The 22,260-nt window shown below is 30.5% G+C and overlaps 1 protein-coding gene across 1 annotated transcript; it reads right to left on the bottom strand.

The window, feature by feature from the left end:
- Positions 1-4,630: 4,630 nt before the first annotated feature.
- LOC131931298 (hepatocyte growth factor receptor) lies at positions 4,631-20,538 on the bottom strand. Its single transcript, XM_059288037.1, has 21 exons — positions 19,486-20,538; positions 18,855-19,067; positions 18,616-18,738; positions 17,550-17,732; positions 16,621-16,763; positions 15,743-15,881; positions 15,506-15,651; positions 15,092-15,310; positions 14,590-14,689; positions 14,279-14,396; positions 12,154-12,248; positions 11,436-11,588; positions 10,424-10,602; positions 9,796-9,881; positions 9,370-9,507; positions 8,974-9,057; positions 8,449-8,633; positions 7,063-7,172; positions 6,339-6,501; positions 5,894-6,030; positions 4,631-5,176 (listed from the first exon to the last, which is right to left on the bottom strand). The coding sequence occupies exons 1-21, from the start codon at positions 20,536-20,538 to the stop codon at positions 4,870-4,872; spliced, it is 4,074 nt and encodes a 1,357-aa protein (XP_059144020.1). The 3' UTR covers positions 4,631-4,869.
- Between the last annotated feature and the right edge of the window lie 1,722 nt (positions 20,539-22,260).

Here is a 22,260-nt window from a genome sequence, read left to right as displayed (position 1 = left end):
GATTGCATATTTTTGTTGGCTCTTTATTGTTTTCATGTAGATCTATGTGTGTTTTTTTAATCGAGCTGTCAAATTGGTCATTCTCTGGGTCATCTCAAGCTATGATCATTAGCCAGTCCAGCTGGAAAAATGTTAAGATTAGAGTGTTCTCTCATCCATATTGCATGCTGCTAGACACAAGGGTTTCTGACAAGCTCATGCTTCTTTCCCCAGTGGATCGCACCACCTGGTTTGGACAAGGACATTTTAGTCAGGGGACACAACCTGCAGTCACCAGACAAGTTTCTGAACTTGTGACTGTTGAGTTAGTTCCACTGTGAGACCACACTATCTCCATATTTCTATTAACTACATAGAGAAATAGTAACAACTTCAATAATAAAACAAACCTTCCAGGACTACTGATTGCTTTCTTAACATTTTAAAACACAAGCTGTTACTAATAATTTCAAATCAACAATTTTTACTTTTCAGGATGGATTTAAATTTATTACTAATAACACCACAAAGAAATAACGATTAATTAATCCTTATGGGTGAGGTGGCCTACAAAGAGAAAAGTATAGGTGAAGTATTAATAAAAAAATAGTATTTTTAAAATCAATTGACAATTCTGACTTTGTTTAGCTAGGACTAAATGCGTGCTATGAAAAAATAAAAGCAGCTAATATATAAATGCTTATACTATTTGAACAAATAATATCTCTTTTACAAAGAATAGTCATAGTTGCTGAACATTGTCAGATCAAAAGGTCAAAAAATAATGTAAAACACTTAATTTTTAGGGGGAGGGGGGTGGGGCATAATTGAATTATTTATTGGACTATTTACAAACAAATTTTAGTAGGGAGCAATGATTATACTAATATTAGGTTATGTATTATGCAAGTAAATTAGCAACATAAAATATATACTTCAATGATGGTAAGGAACTTTTAAATGAACACAAAGAAATGATAGCAGTAATTATTACTCTGTTAAAAACAATGATACATTTTTCAAAAAGAAATTGAATAAAAAAAAGAACTAAAAACTGAACCTCGCAGAAACAAGTTTCATAATTACCAAAACATAAAAATAAAACCATAAAAAATAAAAATGTACCAATGCCTAATGAGTATAAAAATTAAAGAAAGTTGATATGTAATGCATTTTAAATACATTAAGAAGTATGCACTATACTAAATTATTATTATCTTTGTGTTTAACCAAGGAATTTTAAAACAGAATGAATACTTAAAATAAAACTTAACTTAAATGCTTTCTAAAAATAATAAAAAAATCTTTTTATTGAAAAACTCATAGAAAAATGATCAGCATTTTCTGATTAAAATCAACTTTTATGTGGAAATTTAAGCTTTACAAAAATGCTCATGCAGTATTTTTTAACAATGCATTTTCAATAGGAAGATGTTATTCATCTAAAATATATCATGACAGAAACACATTAAAAAAAAGAACTACTTTACAAATTCTAAAGATTGAAAAAAATCTGGTATGGCTAAATATAACAGCATCAGCTGATATAAATTATATGTTGACTGCACTAATTAAGAGCTTGAATGAATGTGTATTTGAGGAAAAGCAAAAAATAATCCAGAAAACAAGCAATATTTATGCCCAGCATTTCTGATATTAAAAATAGATCATTTTAGTTTGAAGATAAACATCAAACAGAAAATTACAAATGCTTTAGTTTTCCAAAACCAATTACATACAATTGTACAAAAATTGCTGCATGTTATTTTTAATATTTTTGTCAATTAGGGGCAAGAAATAATTAACACATTTTTCTGTCTTAATACATAAAACAAAAAAATGTACCGATAAAGTAGTCTATGTCAAGTATATTTTGTAAATAAAAATAAAAAATGTATGATATATCTGTATACAATATACATTTTATAAAGTTTCATGAAAGTTATAAAGTTATCAACCTTTTTACTTATGAACTGTGAAAGAAATAATTTAAAAAATCAAATATAGAAGAAGATACCATTTACTTTAGCCACCCACTGGGAAATGAGCTTATCAAAGACCTTTAAAAAACAAATTACACAGAGAATTAGTAAAATAAATTGAGCAACTGGATAACACTAGATTTTGGCAATTATGGTAAATGAGAAAAATGAAAAACAATACAACCAAGGATTGAAAGACAATATGACAAGAAATGGCACTTGTTTAGTATTAGACTGAAGCTACTGAACTATGGCTATAATATAACTTTGAAACTTTTTTGTGGTTGGATTAGATTAGGTACACAAGCAGACTGAGACAAATTACACTAAGGATCTGTATAAACATAGATAATTACAAAGGTGATATAAAAAAAATAATGTATATCATCAACTATTTTAAACAATTAATTCAAAACAGTGAAAGTTCAGATAAAATAAATAGAATTTGCTGCTGCTTTTAAGGCAGAAAGAATTTGAAAGATTGCATGAGGTTTATGATTTTTTTCATACATTTTTACAAGACATATACATTAAACAAGGTAGGCAATTTTTAATTTATAAATGTGTATTGGACAAGGAGTAAAGAGGACAAAGTTAAAGTCAATGTATATTAAATAAATTAAGCCATGAATTAAGCAATATTTCATCAGTTCATATATACATACCATGGCTGTAACTATTCTGAACAATTTTGATGCATATTATGTAAGGAGTTGAAATGTATTTTAAATATAATAAGGAATAATTTTACTAGAAACTATAATTTGATTTACTTTTTAAAAAATAGTTCAAATAAATTCTAAGAATTGTTACTTAAAGTTAAAGTAGTTTTATATTTTGATAAGAAATGTTAAGATAAAAAAAAATGTTGGTATAATGCTCTAGAAAAAAAAAAGTAATTTCTGCAATTTCTGTACATTCAAAATATATCCGTGAAATATGCAACCCATATTTGCTTGTAAGCATATGAAAGTATAATAAAATCATATTACTTACTACAAGTAATGAGGGATGGGTAAAAATAAATTAAATTATTAAAAAAATTCAAAAACTGATTAAACTCTTTATTTATTTTTATGAAGTAATTTATGTTTTAAGATACATTGCAAGATCTTGAAGATCTTGAAGAACTTTTAAAGCAAACTGATAAGATATTCAGCTGAACATATTGCTAAAGACCTATTTCAGCAGTTTCTTCCTGAGTTAATCCATCAGGATATAATAAAATTTTAATCTGGATTGAACAATTCTCCATAATATCAAATATACATACATGTGAATGAGTTACAAAACATGATTTAAATGAGAGAAAAATAATTTAATATGTATAAACTGAATTATCATTTTAGGGTTAAAAGTAAATGTAAACAAGGTATGTGAACATTTTTCAGTATAAAATTTTTGTCTAAGGTTGTGGGTCTAAATAAATCTCTAACACATTGTCAATTAATATAATCATTTTCAAGGAATAACACTAATAAAAAGCTTATAAAGTTAGTGTATATTAAATATTTGTACCTGCGTTTGTAGAAAAAAACTTTAATTTTCCTGTTTCACTTTACAAAATGGGAGTAAGTTAAGTAATATTAAAAATTTGAAAGCTATCAACATGTTATTATATTTCTATAATTTTCATGTAGACTTATTTTAAGGCAGATTTTAAAAACGTAAAAACATGAATTTAAAAAATCGATTATTCGATAAAATACATTATGTACAACTTTTTTTTACAAATTTAAAGGCTGTTATTTTAAAAATTTTATGTTTATTAAATTAAATACCAACAAAGTATGTACACCCTTTTTATAACTTCACTTTGCATCAATTTTTTAAAACTTTTATACATTGCCCTCTGGTAAAAACAATTATCAGCACTTTTATTAAAATTTTATATAAATTTATTTCGGTTAAGGCAGTTAACACGATTTAATGAAATATGTAGAATGCTGCAGATTAAAAAAAGATTTTCATATATTACACATAGGCACTGTCAAGGTAAAATATTAGCGCTTGGTTGTAAAATGTTTTAAAATTTATTTAAAAACTGTAAAAACAAGTACATTATTGCTTTTATATGCTGGGACAATACTTTATTATAAGTTTATGTGATTTTGGGACAATATGAAAGATAAATAATAGAGAAAAAAACAATTTATTCTTTGTAGTTACACGTTTGCAACAAATCGAGTATATATTTATAATTATTTTTAATTGGATACAACTTTTGAAGATATATCTTTTTCAATAAAAAAAGTAACATTGTCATACTAACTAATGTAATTGAAAATTTAAACATTTTGAGGCTTATGATATCTGTGAAACATGACCAAAAAATAAAAAAAAAATTATATTGATATCAGGTGAAAGAAAATTCAAAGTTCTTTACTTGTGTATAGCTGAGTGATTATCACATGATACTTAAGTCACTGCACATTAATATTATTGTTAACAGATATTGATAATCTTAGTGGAATATTTTGTTTTCCTTTATTTCATGTTACTGTTCATAGCTTGTACAGCATACTGTAGTTTTTTTTTTAAAGCCTAAACATAGTCATACTAATTACAATAAGTCAAAGTTACCTGAGTAGGCCTAGTTGAAATGCAAAAAACTATCTGATAAAACTACAAATGAAAGTGTAATACTTAAAATTTTTTCCCCAAAAAAATAATATTTATATATACTGAATCTGTAATACAACTCATTAAAAAAAGAAAAAAAAATATTACAAAGAAAATACTGTAAATACAATTTTGTTGTAGTGAGGTAAATGGGACTTACATAAAAAATATATATTTAAATATGCTAGCCTAACTTAAATGTTTTTACAACATTTGTATATACAATATTTAAAAGTAGTCTGTGTACCAACTGAATACACTTTCATGTTAACACACAAGCAAGGGGTTAAACTTTTAATGATGTGTGCTCTGTCACTTGCTGATCATCAAAAACATCATCCTCTTCCTCAACTTTGTGATTGTTGTTTGAGGGGTCTTTCTTGGACCTGGCGTTCCCCATCCCATCCACAGCATCCCTGTAGTGGTAATGGCTGCACTCTGCCACATTGACGTATGTGGATTCAATGTTGCGCTTCATCATGCCTGTCTTCATCTCAATCTGCTTCACCATGTCCGTGATGTCGTCAACCAGCTCGGCAAAGGTTGGTCTGTCAGATGGGTTCTCGGCCCAGCAGTTTTGCATGATTTCATATCTGGAGAAATTATTATGTATACATATTTATTTGTAATATTTCTGGTTATTGCCCTTGGACAGGCAAAGATAATGAGTGAAAAATAAAATTAATCTACTAAACACCACTAAATCAGAAAATGTAAAGCTTAAATTAAAAAAAAAAGCATTTAGAGAAGCCTAATGACCTACATTTCCCTAATTTATCCAAGATTTTTGAGGTGGTAATATTATTTTATTATAGAAAATTTCAACAAACTTTTTGAAAATGTTATTCTTATGAAGTTCAAATTTTCTGTTGGTAAATTTTTCTCAAAGAGGAATAATAGGAAAAGGTCACAAGTGTAAACTTTTTTTAAATGTGCAGAAAAACTTATAGTAGGTTGTTGCGTGACCTAATTTATCCAAGATTTTTGAAGTGGTATTAGAAAATTTGAGGTAATTTTTTTTTATTATTTGAGGAAATAAAAAATTGAAACAAACTTTTAGAAAATGTCATTCTTATCAAGTTCAATTTTTCTGTTGGAAAATTTTTCTCAAAGAGGAAAAATAGGAAAAGGTCACAGGTCTAAATAAAAATATGTAGAAAAACTGCTAGGCTTATCTTGATTTCAAAACAAAGAAAAGAATAATAACAGTTCACATTTTTTAAGCTAAAACAAAAAGATTCATGAAGACATTTTATGCCAAGTAAAATATCTAATAATAACTAAAACAACATTGAGTAGTGATTGCTTACAGCTGGTCAGGGCAGTAGTTTGGATGAGGCATGCGTCTCCCAGCCTTTAGGTATCTGATTATATCCCAGTTGTCCACTTCAGGATAGGGCATGAGACCTCTAGTCATCAGTTCCCACAAGACAACACCATATGACCACTGTTCAATTTGAAAGAAATGTTAATACATACAATCAAATACTTAAAGTAAAGCATTCTAAAAATGTAAAAAAAAAGATAAATCAATTGATACATTTAACCATACCTAAAAGCTGTTGAAAAGGTCATCTATATCAATATAACTAAACTCTTAAATTGGTAAACAAGAGGCATGACCAATGATTAGTTAGAAAAAAATAAGTGTAAATAAAGTAGGACATATACTTTAAAAAAAAAAATTACTCAAAATTACTCATACTATACATTAAATGATCTTACAAATATAAATTAAGAGGTTAATAACCTTACCACATCTGATTTTGGGCTGTATGTCCCCTTCTCCAAGCTTTCAATGGCCATCCATTTCACTGGAAGCTTAGCCTTCTTGTTGGCAGAGCTGTAATATTCTTTCTCATAGATGTCCCTGGCTAGACCAAAATCTGCCACTCGGACATGGAACTCTTCATCCAACCTGAATGGAACATTTGCTTGTTTTTTAAAAAATATTTAAAAAAAAATTTTTCTACATTTAACATTTATCTAGTTGCTAGACAAATGTAAAATGCATCGACTAGGGTCAGAAATTTTTAAAATTTAAGACCTAAAGCTTAAGTCTAGTTTTTTGCTTATGATGTTATTATGTATGATTTAGAAAAAATATTTCGGTCGTTTGAAAACTCTATTTTAGCTAAATATTTTGGCATTCTTTTATTCAGTGTCTCTAATCAGGTGGACATAGATATATGCTAATTAAAAAAGACTAGTCGATAAATAATGCAAATATGTTAATATATATTATGATTAAGGTTATCTTTCCTCATTATTCATGCAAAATGCATTTTACTTAGCTTAAGAGTTTTTAGAGAAAATCCATTTCATACATGTGTAATTGGGAAGTATGCAGTTAACACAAGATGAGTAAATATTTTTTTGTTATTATTGTTATAATATAAAATAAAAAGTAATAAGACATAAATTTTAGCCCTGATTATAAAACCAATGCCAGTCTTATTTTTAATGTTAAAGAACTTACATGCAGTTTCTAGCTGCTAAATCCCTGTGTACAAACTTGAGACTGGACAGATAATCCATGCCTTTGGCAATGTCAATGCCAAACATAATTAAATCTTTTATAGTAGGTAGCTGAAATCAGAGCCACACAGTTTCACATGCTGGTTACATGCCAAAAATAAAAAAAAAACTATTTTTTTTTTAGATTTGTTTTTCTGTACCAACAAAGCAGAGATGGTTAATTTATGAAATAAATTGGTTAATCAATAAATAAATGAAGCTAATTTTTTAAAAAGGTTGGACAGATCAGCAAAGTTTTTAACTGCTACTATGTAAATATCAAGTCAAGATTGGGTTATCTAGTTAAGTTGCTAAACTGCTTTACTAGCTAGGGAATAGGAGGAGTATAATAGAAGAGTTTCTAGTCAAATTCCTAAAAAAAAACTTAAATTAAAACAAAAAATAATAGGTAGGGTTAAATTACGAATGAATCAGACAGAAAGATTAAGACTAGTTTTTTTTTTTAATGCAAGTATTATGAACATATGAATACTACAAATTCAGTGTGTCACTGAAGTTGCCATTCAGTAAATATAGCCATTCAGTAACTATGAAGTTGATGTTTTGGATGGCAACATGGTGGGTATATTACTGCAGATGCATAAATCATAAAAAAAAAGATGGGTATATAAAACTACAATGGATATTCTGCCACTATCCATTATGCCAGATCATCTTGGGAGTACAATGAGATAAAGAGTTCCAATAAAATAAAGTTATTTATGGTTCATTAGAATAAAAATCTAAGGTTGTAAACCCTTTTGTTTATTTAAGATTCCTTTTTTTTTTGGGGTTTTTTCACCAGTACAATATTCTTATTTTCTTTTTCTAAGGTAACTGAACCAAAAAAACATGCCTTCAAAAAATAAAACTTAAACTAAACTGTTATAGAACATTAGGTTAGGATAATGTGTGACTACAATAATAGGGGATGAAAACAAAAAATAAAATTGTTTACAACAGAACTAAGGCTTAAACAGTCAAAGGAAGTCAGTCTTTTTTTTTTAAAGCACTGAGTAGTACCATCATCAAATGATTCATTTCAACACTTAAGAATTAATCATTCGCTGATAGAAATATAAATTGTGTTTTTCTAGTGGGCTCATCAAGTCAAACCATAACATGAGTAATAAGGAAGTTTTAATTACATTTTCACTTTAAGTGATTTCACAAAATATAAAAGAAAACTTGTGTTAGGAAGTAATAATTAAAATATATGTGCAAACAAGAGAAACTCATCTCCATTATAGTAGGAGTGAATTATAACTGATTATTTTTGTAACATGCTTGTGATGGGTACCACTTTTAAAAATTGTTGCTCCTATTTAAAAACGTGCTAACCACTTACATTTTTCTCATCTCGTATGTATGTAAGTAAATCTCCATGTTTCATAAAGGGCAGGACCACAAGAGGCATCTCATCCAGGTCTAGACAGACTCCAATCAGAGCCAACACATTCGGGTGGTTGAAGTCTTTCATCCTGAGGGCCTCCTGGAGGAAACCTTGCAGCTCTATATCTCTTGGGTTGTTGTCTGTAAACCACCAGATAGGAAACACACGTTTTTTTAACATTTCAATAAAAATATAATTAAAAATTAATGGATTTATTTTTATGACAGAAAAATACTAAATTTGGGATAAAATTTTTATTGAAAATATCTATAGTTAAAATAATAAGCTAAGTTATAATATGCTGGCTCTAAGTCCCAGCTGTATCCATAGTTCTATTACCTAGAGACATTTTAAGGACAAATTTAAGTTTAGATTTTTTTAACAAAGGCAATAAATTCTTAAATGTTTCTTCAACTTAGATAATTTGTTTCATTAAAACAGAAGGCAACTAATTCTTCAACTGAACCTATGTTACCATACCATGTAAAGTTTTCACAGCTACTAGTATGTCTCCTTTCTGCTCAGGTAAGGTTAAAAATCCTCTTTTCACACATCCAAAATTGCCTATAAATAAAAGAAAAACTGAATAGTGTTCTAACAAATTCTATATAAATTATGTTAATTTTAAGAAAATATGTTACTCCAACTGAAGGACTTTTAGAAATACAACAGAAATTATAAAAAAATGGTATAACTCATGCACAAAAGCATACTTTAAAAAAATGTGACAATCTATAACATTTGTATAATTTATTCAAGCAATCCATAGAATGGAATTCTAATAAAATTTACCACCTTCACAGAAAAACAAATTCTAAAAGTACATAATTTACTAGCTTTTGAGAGAAATAGAGCTACACAAGCTGACCAACGCACCTTTTCCTATTTCATCAGCCAGGACTAGACAATCCCTGTCCACTAGAAGATGTTCTGATTCAATTAACCTCAGGGTCTCTTCATCAATGTGGGCGTGGGCTTCAGCTCCTACACTCACTGCACCACCATCACTGTACTCTGTGAGGTGACATGGACAAATGCGATATAGGATAAGTTGACAGAAAAAAGTGACAAGGAAAAAGGCAACAAAAAAACAACACATCTCTAAAAATATATAAAGCTATACAATTCACTTTTCTGATAATGAAATTAATTTAATTTGAAAAAAAACAGTATTTCTTAGATACTTGAAACCTAAAAATGAGGAGACTTATTTAAAGAAAATTTAACTGATTTAATTTAATTTCTGTTGTCAACATTCAAATATAGCAAGTAGGATACTATAATTTATAAATGAGGACATACGATTATTTGTGTGAAATGACTCCGCCCTCAATGGTGTATTCTCTTGGGTGAACTGGACTTGATTGTTGACTGTATACTTTGGTGGTCTACATTTTATAATAAAATACAGATGCATGTATTATTGTTGTAGATATATTAATACTATTTAGTTTGTTACATGACAATTTAGCAATGCTTTTTAGCTGGTTAAAAAACAAAACCTTTTTTAAAATCATTAATCAAATTAAATTCTTTATAGTAAAATTTTTTATGCTATATGACATGGTCAAGAGAATGAGCATTAGTCTTTTTTATTTGGAATTCTTAACTAAAGCTCTGAATGGTATATAAATCTTGTCAAGGGACATAACTGTATCTGATTCTAGTTAGGGGACATAATGGGATCTGATTCTAGTCAGGGTATGTAATAGTGGCTATGTACTGTGTGAAATAACTTGTACTGCTGACCACTCAATCATAAGGATTTTAAAAATTCAAGAACTCTACTTCACCTGGTTAATGGATGATGTGATGGATGATATGAGGGAATTTTACTTTTTTTAAATCTATCCTACACCTTAAACAAAGAGTTGCTTGCACCCTTCTCGAACACACACACAAAAGAAAACAACCTAAATGCAATACGTACTTGAAGAATCCACACCGTTGGCGCCTCATGACTATAAGCAGTATAATAACAGCCATAAAAAGAAGATTGAGGATGATGATGAGTGCAATGATGCCACCTGAGATAGCAGTTGCCGCTGCTTGTAGGTATTCAATGAGACCAATCTCTGTTGTGTTGAAGGCCAAGTTTCCTATTTTAATCTGTTTCAATTAAAGACAAACTTCAATGAGGTACATCATAAAATTCTGTATAATTTTAATATATTTTTTATATAAGTTAGGGTTAGCTAGTCACATAAAGTAAAGGTAAAGATTCTTCTTTAGACCTAGCAATCCATTGGACAGATGAATTAGAGTTTCTTGTTTCTTGACCTCGGCATATGAAGAGATAATGTAGCTAGTCACATGGGTAGACATAAAATTGCTAACTTAAAAGTAATAAGTTCTCTTCCTGGGTTTGAGCCCGTAATATCTCGCTGAGTTGACTATGTGGAGTTCCTTATGTGAATCTGCTAAAGTATAGCATTGTGCTGACCATATACGAGAGCTGCAGTAACTTTAAGTAAAACTTGACTGAAGACTTAACTCCCACTTTGGGGTCAATAAATGAGACTATATTAGGGTAGTGAAAACTGTGAAATGTCAAGGTAAAAAAAAAAGAAAACTCTGCTCAATATGCCTTATGGTCAATGGAACTGGACTTAATTTAAAAATCCAATTACTTATCAGACAAGATAACTGTTTATCTAGAGGGGATTTTTAAAAATGTGATTTTCACAAAGCAAAGACCAACTTAAATGAATTTGAACAAGGCTGTTTAACTGAAAGGTGGTTAAAATTAAGAAAGAACTTTTTTAGAGTAAAAAACAACAACAACGTGTAATACATTACTTAGCACATGAGGTAAATAATTGACAATAGAAGTTAGTGTTATACAAAGACAAAAGGCTTTTTGAATCTCACAACATAACAGGTAAAATGTGCCAACCCAGAATGACAAGCCTGTGCAGTAAAAATATTTAGAAAATCCCCACCTGAACAGCATACTTTGGTCCGCCATCAACTTTTAATCCAGACACATTTGGCTTGCATTTAAATTCACTTGCATCAATATATGTCACATTACACAATTTGCCTCCAATTGTCACAATTATGTCTCTTTTGTTGACTGACAACAGGTCCTTGCCCTGAAATGAAAGTTTAAATTAAGTTTTTAATTATATTTAATCACATGAACAGATGACGAGTATATCTTGTTATGATTATAATGTAATCGTGTTGTATTATTTTTCATTAAATAGAAGAAAACAATATGAATATCAGTTTGGCATAGATTCCCTTAAAATTTTGAATAGAATGCTCATTGATAGTGACAAGTTAAAGAGTTGATATGATGTTGAAAAAAACATACAGAGCTATGTAGGAGATATAAGGGTAATGATTAACAAAGGATAAAATGACATATATATATATATATATCCTGATAAAAATAATAATTGCTGTATTTGAAATATGAAAAAAAAAGACTAAATATTAAAAGGTAAAGTGGCTCAGATATACAATTTTAAAACCACTTAATAATTACACATTTCAAAAAAGTTAGAAATAGAATAGAAAAAAAGAACAACTCCAACTGCCTAACCTGTTATTTTGCTTGAAACGACAAGAAATTGCCTAAACGCATTATACAATATTTGAAAAGAAGTATATAATTGCCAAAAACCAAATCTCAAACAAACAAAATGTTCTTACCAAAAAAATAATTTCTTTATCCACTTCACTTTGTATGACAGTTTTTTTGAATTTTAGAATAACTGGATCTGGATAATAATGTATGTCCGATATAACTGTTGAAAAGAAATAAGATGAAAAACATTAGAAAAATGAACACACGCACAATTTTATTATGAGTTACAAGGGTGGCAAAAGAGATTTTATTGAAATTTAATGTAAAAAAAAACAACAAAACAACTTCAATAATTGAAAGCTTCATTTGATATAAATATTGACAAATATTTGACAAATATTTGATTGTTCAAGCATCAAAAATAGGAAATGGGATACAAGAACATTCTTTTATGTCAATTTAGTGATAACATATAGTTATTACACAGGGTTCGTACTACTTTTTCAAAATGAAATTCCAGACTTTTTCCAGACATTTTCCAGACTTTTTTGGAAAAATTCCAGACTTTATACAGATAATGTGTTCGCGAATAATTTATAAAATGATGCACCATTTGTACTCTCATAATTACTTGTACTAAATTGACATTTATTTTAGGCAGTTGAGATATATTTATATTGAACTTTCTTTAGCCAAATTGACAGAAAATCACTTTTCTAGATTGCCTACTCAACTCCACCTAAAGTTTTAACAATTAAAATAATTGATTAAAATGATGCAGCTATTTTGTTTTAAACATTAGACTTATGTAATCTGTTCATGATCAAATTGCTTATGTTTTCAATTAAACTATCATTAAAATGGTATTGCATAATAGTGAGAGTTAATTACTTTAAAGAATACTAACGTAATGTATTAATTTAGGCCTGCTCTTGTTAAGTAGCCTAATATAGGCTACTTGTAAGGAAAAAAATTGGAGCAAAAAAAAAAACATTCTGCAGGTTGTAACCACATCACTCACTGTTTATGCTTATACACTTATACTACTTATAGCTGAGGAACGGTTCTGCAATAAAAAAAAAATTGCCGGTATCCTCCCCCCCCCCTCCCCCCACAACCACAAGACACGGTGAAGGGGTCATTGTGAGGTCATAGTGGTCTAGGCTTCAGTATGCCTGTTTAATACGTCATACCATGAACTGAGATGTGACTTATACCCCCACCCTCCTTACCCAGCAGTACCAACTACAAACTTGGGGTCATGGTGAGTTCACACAAGTGACCGTAGTTACAAGAAGGGGCGGGGTAGTCTAGCTTTAATCGTCAGCATTGAAATCTATGCTTGTGTTTTAAAAACCATCCCAGCGTGTAAAGAAAACACGGTATTTATATCTACCCTAACATTATTGCAAGAGCGTGTCGTCAAACTTTCTGAAACCCTCCTTCCGACTTTTCCCGAGTGTGACGTCATTTATGGACGACTGAAGCAAACAGAAATACGGGTATGAACCCAAGGAGGCCTCGCGACTTATTAATCTTATAAATGTTAATATTAACCCAAAGTAAGTGAACGCGTGTGGAAGGGGGAGGGGGGGGGGGGGTTAAAATCCGAAATTTCTTTGGATGTCATAAACGGATGACCCTCAGAGACAAATAAATTATATCTAAACTACCATTCATACACCTCCCACATAATTTTTTTGTTATGACTGTCTGCGTGCAAACTTAAACAATGAAAAATAGCGGGTAAAATCGAGAGCCTAACAATTCTGAAGGCGATCATTCTTTCATTAAATTTAAATGACAATTTTAAATACTTGTAACACATTCACACGGTCAGTCGCAACACAAAATATCTCTTCCCTCCCTTCCCCTCCTCTTCCAATGACGTAGTATCTGAGCATTTTTTTTTTCTGCGAACCAGCGAAAAAAGTCACAACAGTGTAAACCCGCGCGATAGCGCGGGGAAAAAAATTGGAGTAATTTCACCTAAAAATAGCAATTTTTTAACTTGGAAAATATGGACTTCGGAGTTTTGTTTCTAAAACTGGATTCCAGACTTTTTCCAGACTTTTAAAAAATCCAGCCCAAAAACTAGCGATTTTCCAGACTTTTTTAAGTCTTAAATTCACTTTTCTAAATTCAAGACTTTTTCCAGACTGCGTACGAACCCTGATTACAGGTATTTACCTTTTATAGTGCAAGTTAAAAATAAAATAGTTTTGTACTTTGTTAAGTGAGTAAACTTACATGACTGCAACTCCACTTTATTTCCATCAAACAAAAAATAGGCTTGAACATTTTCTGGTTTCGGAATATTTATCGAAGGACAGATCATTGTAGTTCCACCACTATCAACCTTGCATGTCTGTGTTTAGATATGAGATAATGAAACTGTTCTCAAAACTTAAAAAAAAAACAACTAATGTTATTACTTTTACAAAAGAAGACTGGTCATTTCATTATTTACAGAATAATTTTTTATTATATAAGTTTTACTGTCAAATGAGAAAAATCTGGATAGTTTCCTTGCCTTAACTACCAAAAGTTCTACAACTTACTGTGGTGGAATCAAATTCTTGATTATTAGAAGTTGCACCCATAACTGGTGCAACAGAAGCATCTAAGTTATTGCCAGTGACTGTTATTGGAATTCCTCCACTGAAATCGTAAACAAAATTTAAGAAAGCAGATACTTCTACTGTGGTTGAATTTAATATAAAAAAAAAACTTAATAAAAACCAGTTTAATTAGCAAGTTTGAGGATAGTGCTTGGATATTATATAACTCATGGATTCCCTAATCTATGGGTCACAACCCCCCTTTTTTGTTTTCTAGAGGGGGTGGGGGGGGAGCATTAGCTTGTATACTAAACAAAACAAAATACTCTTTTTAAATTGTACAGGGTTCATGATTTGCTTGGATTTTATAAACAAAAATTAGGAATTTTTAAAATATATATATAAGATATTTAATTGAGGCTTACTGATACAGAAACAAATCAATGATTAGTTTTAAGTTTAATTTTAGAAGCAAGGGATGTGGAGAAAATAAAAAGGTTACCTCAGTATTGACTTTTTAGGGCTGATTAATGTTATTTGTGGATCAGGCATGTAGAAGAAATTAATGTCTTCTCCGTTACTCTGTGCAGTCAACTTTTCATTGTCAATATTCACTTGCAGTGAACCATATTCCTTAGCCCTGTTGGCATAGCGACGGCGTCTTTTACCAAGAGATTCTGACCACTTTCTGGTGGTGCAGTATAACTCATTTGGAGACGTTCTAAAAAAAACAGGTAAAGAATTTTAGGCAAACTTTAATTTAAAAATATATGTGCTTATAAATTATTTATAGTTTATATTAAGTAAATCGTATTGCATTTTAAAATTGTAAAGAATTTTTAAAAAATGTAAAATGAAATCAGGAAAAATTAGTTATAATTTTTTTTTTTTAAAAGAACAATATCAAACTACAGACCTGTCTGTGTCAACAATGCAGGCAGGTTTATTGGCAATAGTCACATTGATACTTGAACCAATATCCAAATTCTGTCCAAAAATGGTTATTTTTGTACCTCCCCTCTGTGGACCTCTTTGTGGTGAAAAGGTAGAAACAGTGGGAACCTTTGATGAGGAATAATAACATTGAAATTAATATTAAAAAGCTCCATAGACATTTTTCTAAAAAGTTAAGCAGTTCTAATGTCTACAATACCTTATAAAAGAACAAATCATTAGAGTTATTCGCTCCGTAGATATGAAATGGGCGTTCTAGTGGGGTGGTCAAATCATGTACATAAATGTTAACAACATTGTAGAATTCAGTATCGGATGATCTAGTAATGCAGTACACCCTATATGTTGAAGCAAAAATGTTATTACAATGGAGTATAAAACAAGTTACAATGTTATTAGCTAATATCAATTAGTATACCAACTCATAGAAATTAATTAGTATGTATGTTATTATGTAAAATCAAAGTAAATTAGTTTTAGATTTAATATTGACAACATAGCATTTGATAACACTCTAGTACAGTTTATAAAAAAAAGTAAATTTCTGTTTAGAAACTAATGGTCCATGAAGCAAGTGAAATAGAGTTCACCAGTTTCTGTGACCTCGGCATATGAAGGGACACTGTGGTCAGCTGTCTTTACTTTCCCAGGTAGGCTACACATCAGAGCTGGGTGGGCTCAGGGACGTTCAAAGAACTTGAAACCGAATTCAAACTTGATACTTTGGGTCAGCATTCATTTATTCTACCACTCGACCACACCACCCCATAGTACAAAGCTGTACTTTTATGTACCCAGACAAAAAGTGGAAAAGTTAATTTCTTCTTGCCGTACCATCAACACTTGTAGAGGAAATAATCTCAATAAACAAGCAAGGCAAAAATAGAGGTACCAACAATAATATAAAGCTTCCTATTTTTCTAACAGTTTATATACTTGCATAGGAAAACATAGGGGTACCAACAATAAAATAAAGCTTCCAAATTTTCTACCAGTTTATATACTTGCACAGGAAAACATAGAGGTACCAACAATGAAATAAACACCAGTATTTCTCTCTCCAGCTTATAAACTTACACAGTAGAGTTTGACTCAATTGCATTGATGTCACACTCAAATTTTCCTATGGTCCCTTTTTTTTCAGCTTTTTCATTCCCGAAAAGTTTACCGGTGATTGTTAATTTTGTTCCGCCCTTTGTTGGGCCAGATTTTGGGCTGATCTGTGACAAAAAAAAGAGTACAGGAAGTAGAGAATGATAAATCTGGAAATATAATGAATATTTTAAAAATCTAACTTGTAAACACATTGAGACAGAAACAATATATCAAATTTAAAACACAAAAATGTGAAAGAAATGATGAAATTTTGATATCTTTCAGGCATATATTTAAAATCAGATTTTTTATTTCCTTAAACCAGGGGTCGGCAACCTTTTGATACGCAAGAGCCAAAAGTTACAATTTACAAACTTTCCCAGTTTTTAAAGAGCCACAACATTTTTAGTTCAATATTCAGTATTTTAATTAGGATGAGGTAAATAAAGTTGATTTGTTATTTAAAATAAATAGCTTTAAATATGAAATAATATTTATTCATATAAAAACATAGACATGTTTCGCCAGAATAGTAAAATTAGTAATCAAATAATATTATTCTAGGACTATCTCAATCCACTTTAGAAGCTGTTGTTTTATTTTATTTTTTTCTTTACGGATATCACCAGCTCAGGAGGTGTCTCCCATTAGCCAGTCAGGCCTCAACACGGCAAACGCCGACTAACTGGCTTGGATATCGGTTTGAATAACTTGCATCGTTCGATTCTATCCTTTGGTTCTCACCAGACTTATCTTTCATACCACTGAACGCAGGGTAAAATCGTACCCCACCGTCCAGTAAAAATGAAATTATATAACCATTGATATTTGTGCAAGGAGCTGTAGAACCGCATCTGGACGTCAATGCACCATAGACAGAGTTATAAAAAAAAATGAGCTAGTGTACTTACAGAGTAAATGATTGGTGGGCATGACAAATTCTCAGTGGCTTTCCAAGACTCGCCTTTCTCTGCACACTCAGACTGGTTAGTGCAGGAGTCCCCACACCACCCACACCCCAGTGGATCCCTGCTGGTTATACAAGCCTCACAGTCTAAGTAAAGACCACAGGAGGACGCAGGAAATTTCACTACCTAGAGAAGTTTGCAATCAAACATTGATTTGTTGCTGTTTCTTAAGTGTTTTTTTTTTTTTAAATTTACAATGTGGTTTGTAATAAATTTGTTCAAAATAAAAAATTATTCAAACATGTGAAACTCTTGCAGTGGTTTCAACAATTATTTCATGAGTAAGTTGAAGGAATAAAAAATGTGTAAGAAAAAATTGCTTAAGTTCCAAAAAGAATCACAATGAGATTAATTTGAATTTTTATGAAGCACTCGATAAGATTTCCTGTGCTTCAGAATGCAAGTTTCCATAAGGTGTCATCTATAAGGGACCTCACACTTTTTGACAATTTTTTCCACTGCTCGACATCAACTAGATCCCTCTGATCTGTCCCAATAACTGAAGTAATGCTTCACTGTTAACCCTCTACGAAAAGCAGTTTTAACTGTTTATTTTTCCTAAAAATATTAATTGAACTGGTTCTAAATTAGGTAAGTTGCTCAGTATTTATTACAATTTACAAAAATTATTTTGAATTAAATTACAATGCGACCGCTAAAATTCAGAATAAAATTTTTTTTTTTTAAATTGCAAAAAGTGTGACAACGCACCTTCTGTATTCCCCTCCCCCTTATCATACATGATAACAACAGTCTGAACACTTCCCCTCACCTACCCCACAATATATGGACCAACCCTTAAAAAACCAGTCTTAGGAATTTGTAATGAAATAAAATAGTTTACATTTTAAAACTTATGAATGATTGCCATTTTAACACTTATGAATGATTGCCTTTGGTTTTAAAATAAGTTCTTAGAAAATTGTATTTTCAAACAGAAAAAAACAAGTAACAAAAACAACTAAGCATCAAAATAACCCAATTTATATATTAAAAAAATTTAACTTACTGAATCACCAGTAAGAATGAACATATTGTTGTTTTGTTCCGACTCTGCTTCTATGCTACTAATAGGATTTGGACCAAGGTTGACTTTTAAAAATTCTTTATATTGGTTGTCATATTTTCTGATCTGTAGTATAATACATGTTTTCAATACAATCAATACAGCTTTGACAGGAATAACAGTGAATAACAGGAACATGTTCAAACAAAACTTTAAAAAAGAAGAATAACAGAATACACCACCTTTCTAATAGTTCCATTTGTATCTCCAACCAGGAACACCATCTTAGTTGTGTCTGCCGCAACATAGTAAGGTTTTATGGATGTCACTATTGTTGACAGTTTGATTATAGGAGGTGTACTCTTGGTGGGAGTGCTTGCCCTTACTCCAAGATTGCTTTTATATGAAGGACTACAATCTTGATGAGTTGCAGCAATCAGTTTACTGTAACTAATCTTGATCAAAATGAGCATATAAATTATATCACTATTTCTTTAGTTATTTTTAAGATTGAAGACATAAACATAATGGGTACTAACAAAAACATCCACATTATGTAGTCAATACTGACAAATTTACTGACCATGAGCTGAAAAATTCATAAGTGCTACTAAAATGTTTAAACATTTTACTTCTGTCCTTCTTAAAATAGAGAGGATTACAAAATCAGGAGACTAAATTTCCTAAAATAAAATTAATATAGAAAACTGTCTTCTGGAAGAGAAATGTGAAGGGAAAAGTATTATTTTTTTTCACTGACATTCTCTGGTATTTTTATTTTTTTTAACAACCCATAAATGATAACAAGGAAAGAATTTAAACAAATACATTCATATAAAAATTGTTGTTAAAAGCAAAATGTAATCCACTTACACCATCTTGAACACATGCTAATTCCTCACCCTTGGGCCATTCTAGTTGAGAACCTTTGGAACCACTATAACAAAGCAGTATACCTTGCCTGAAGCCATCGTTAATCTTTGCTATAGGGAATTCACATATGGCGGACCCTTTGCTGAAATCAATGTCATCACGGTTGGATGGCTGAAGTCGGACAGTTGAAATGTACAAGGTGTTTTCAAAAAACACTGCATCTGTAGCTTTGTTAAATTCTAAATCACCCTCAAGACAGGAGAGTTCCAATTCAACATAAGACTCTAGTTTAATGTCCAACTGAGAACAAATTCGTCCAATTCTAACACGGACCTCATTTTCATATTTCAAACTCTTCTGTTGGTTCATCACAAAATATATAAAACCTTCAAATTTGAATGTGTATATAAAAGACATATAATAATTATTTTTTATTGTCCGATTGATATCTAACCATGAGATTTGATGCAAAACTGGGTCGTATAATGCATAATTTAACACTGGGTCAGCATTTGCAGATTCTAGCTTTCTTATAGAGACAGCAACGGGTGAATTGTTAAAGTCCCTACCATCATACTCATGAAAAACAAAAATTAAGTCTAAAGTGCTACTCTCATCTTTCGTTGTCAGGACAACTTTTGAAGATTTTTTACTGCCAACATATGGACCAGTGTTTGCTCCACCTACATCACGAAACACTGACATGTTTTTAAGTGAATGCAGACTGCAAGAACCAAAACTAGCTGTCCCACAGACCAGCAGTAAATCTTTCCTTTCATTGTACTGGACAATTTTTATATCATTGAAACAACCGGCTTCGTTTTCACAATTCTCTGTGGGACTCTTGTCCACTTCTGATATTTTTTCCAGGTCTGTGCTCAGTTGAAATAGGGCGTTTCTTCCTCCCGCGTAAACTGAATTACTTTTTACCAGCAGAGTTTGGAGGGGAGAATTTGTGGGACTGGCTGTGAACCTCTTCATCTCCACAGCTAGACTGCAAGCAAAAAAGAAAAGACAGAGGATGGCAGTCTGTGACAGTAAAAAATGAGGCATGTTCTCAATGTGACCCATCCGTTACCGATTTGTTATGTTCTCTGTGCCCTGTCTTCTGTTTGCCTTGCATCTGTAAATAAGAATGGAGACTAGTGATTGTAATTTTTTAACAATTAATGACTGCTAAAGTAACCAAAGTTACTTATTAGTTGTAAAAAAAAGTTTTAAGACAAAATATAACTGAGTATTATAAAAACATAAGTCCATTGCAATTGGGAAGTCTATTCACTATTCAGTATTCATTAGTTCAAAATCAGTAGTAATTTTTTAAAAGGTAAGACAAATACCTACAGAACAGAGTGTTGATAAAAGTTTATGGTTTACAAAATACAAATATTGCATGCTTATCCTGACAGGTGACCTAGCTCACAGAATTAATGTTAAAATAATACTCAGTTGCCATCAAAGAAACATTTAAATATTCTTTTAATAAAGGGAAAAAGCTGTTTCTATAATAGGCCTAAAACCAGCTCAATTGTAAAACAAGCATGGTTTACCATGGACTAGCTACTGACAACATAAATGTTGCATACGTACATCATAATTATTGCAAATATATATAAGGTCACATATTGTATACATAGAAGGCAAATGCTTAGATTATTAGAAGCTTAAGGTATAAAGCAATCAATTATAGTAAAGAGAAAGTGTGTGTATGTGGTTCACTACCAGCATTTATCATGAAGTACTTATTTAAACAAATTGACACTTGCAAAAAAATTTAAACTAATTTAACCAGAAAGAAACTAAGACAAAATATAAACTTTTTATAGGCTACACAATAAACTGCATTCAAAAATACAAACATGTTTATAAAGAATTAAAATGTATGTATACAAAACATAAAAAAAAAAATAGTTTTTGAATAATTTACTACTACAACGACAAGAGAAATAAAGTTTCATTGAAAAAAAAATTCTTTAATTCAACTACTGTTAAAATTGAAAATATATGTTTAATGGGTTAAAAAACCCATCAAACTAACCAAAGTCTGATGCAATAAATAAATAAAAGTAAAATAACTCAAACTGATCTTTACCTTTAAAAAAAAACTAAAATTAAAAAAAAAAACCACGCTTTCAAATTGTAGCTACACAAGCTGACATTGGTTAGAAAATGAGCAATGTGATTCATACCACAATACATTAAACCCACTTGAAACTGAAGTACAGCGACATACTTAATGACTTGATGATCTTACTCTTTGGGTTCATAAATATGTTTCATTTAACACTACCAGGATCAGCATTGCTGGGGCTATTACAAATAATTAGTCACCCAGCCATAGTAATTAGCTGGCTCTCCATTCTCCTCTTAATAGCGACAATTGTCAATTAGCAGCACCAGGCCAGACCAGCTTAGTGCTAGATTTTATAAAGGAAAGTTGAACTACAACAAAAGCTTTTAGGTTTTTTTTTTGCAATGTATTAAATGATTTTAAAATAACTGTTTTAAAAAAAAATAAGAATAAAAGAAATAGATCTTTATGAAAAATAAATAAACCATAGAAAGTTAGGAGTTCCTGAAATTTTTTGATAGACACAATTATGACATACAGGAAGACATGACTTATTTTATTTTATGGGACATTAGGACTCCACCTATGCTTGAAAAACGAGGTTAAAAATGTATTGCTTATACTTAGTTTAACAAAAAATGTAAGTACGTTAAATAATCTAAATTTTGTCTACACTGCATCATACAATGTTTATAGGGTTAGTC

This window comes from Physella acuta, unplaced genomic scaffold, assembly GCF_028476545.2.
Source record: "Physella acuta isolate Inbredline_101_S28 unplaced genomic scaffold, ASM2847654v3 ptg001940l, whole genome shotgun sequence".
Taxonomy (NCBI): Eukaryota; Metazoa; Mollusca; class Gastropoda; family Physidae; genus Physella; species Physella acuta.
The sequence above is the reverse complement of the archived record's forward strand: the minus strand, read 5'-3'. Positions and strand labels throughout refer to the sequence as shown.

Coding starts and splice junctions, on each gene's coding strand:
- LOC131931298 (XM_059288037.1), bottom strand. CDS start 20,538: ATGCCTCATTTTTTACTGTCACAGACTGCCATCCTCTGTCTTTTCTTT. Junction 16,764..17,549: donor GCCCACCAATCATTTACTCT/GTAAGTACACTA, acceptor TTTTTGTCACAG/ATCAGCCCAAAATCTGGCCC. Junction 15,652..15,742: donor ATGATTTGTTCTTTTATAAG/GTATTGTAGACA, acceptor TCCTCATCAAAG/GTTCCCACTGTTTCTACCTT.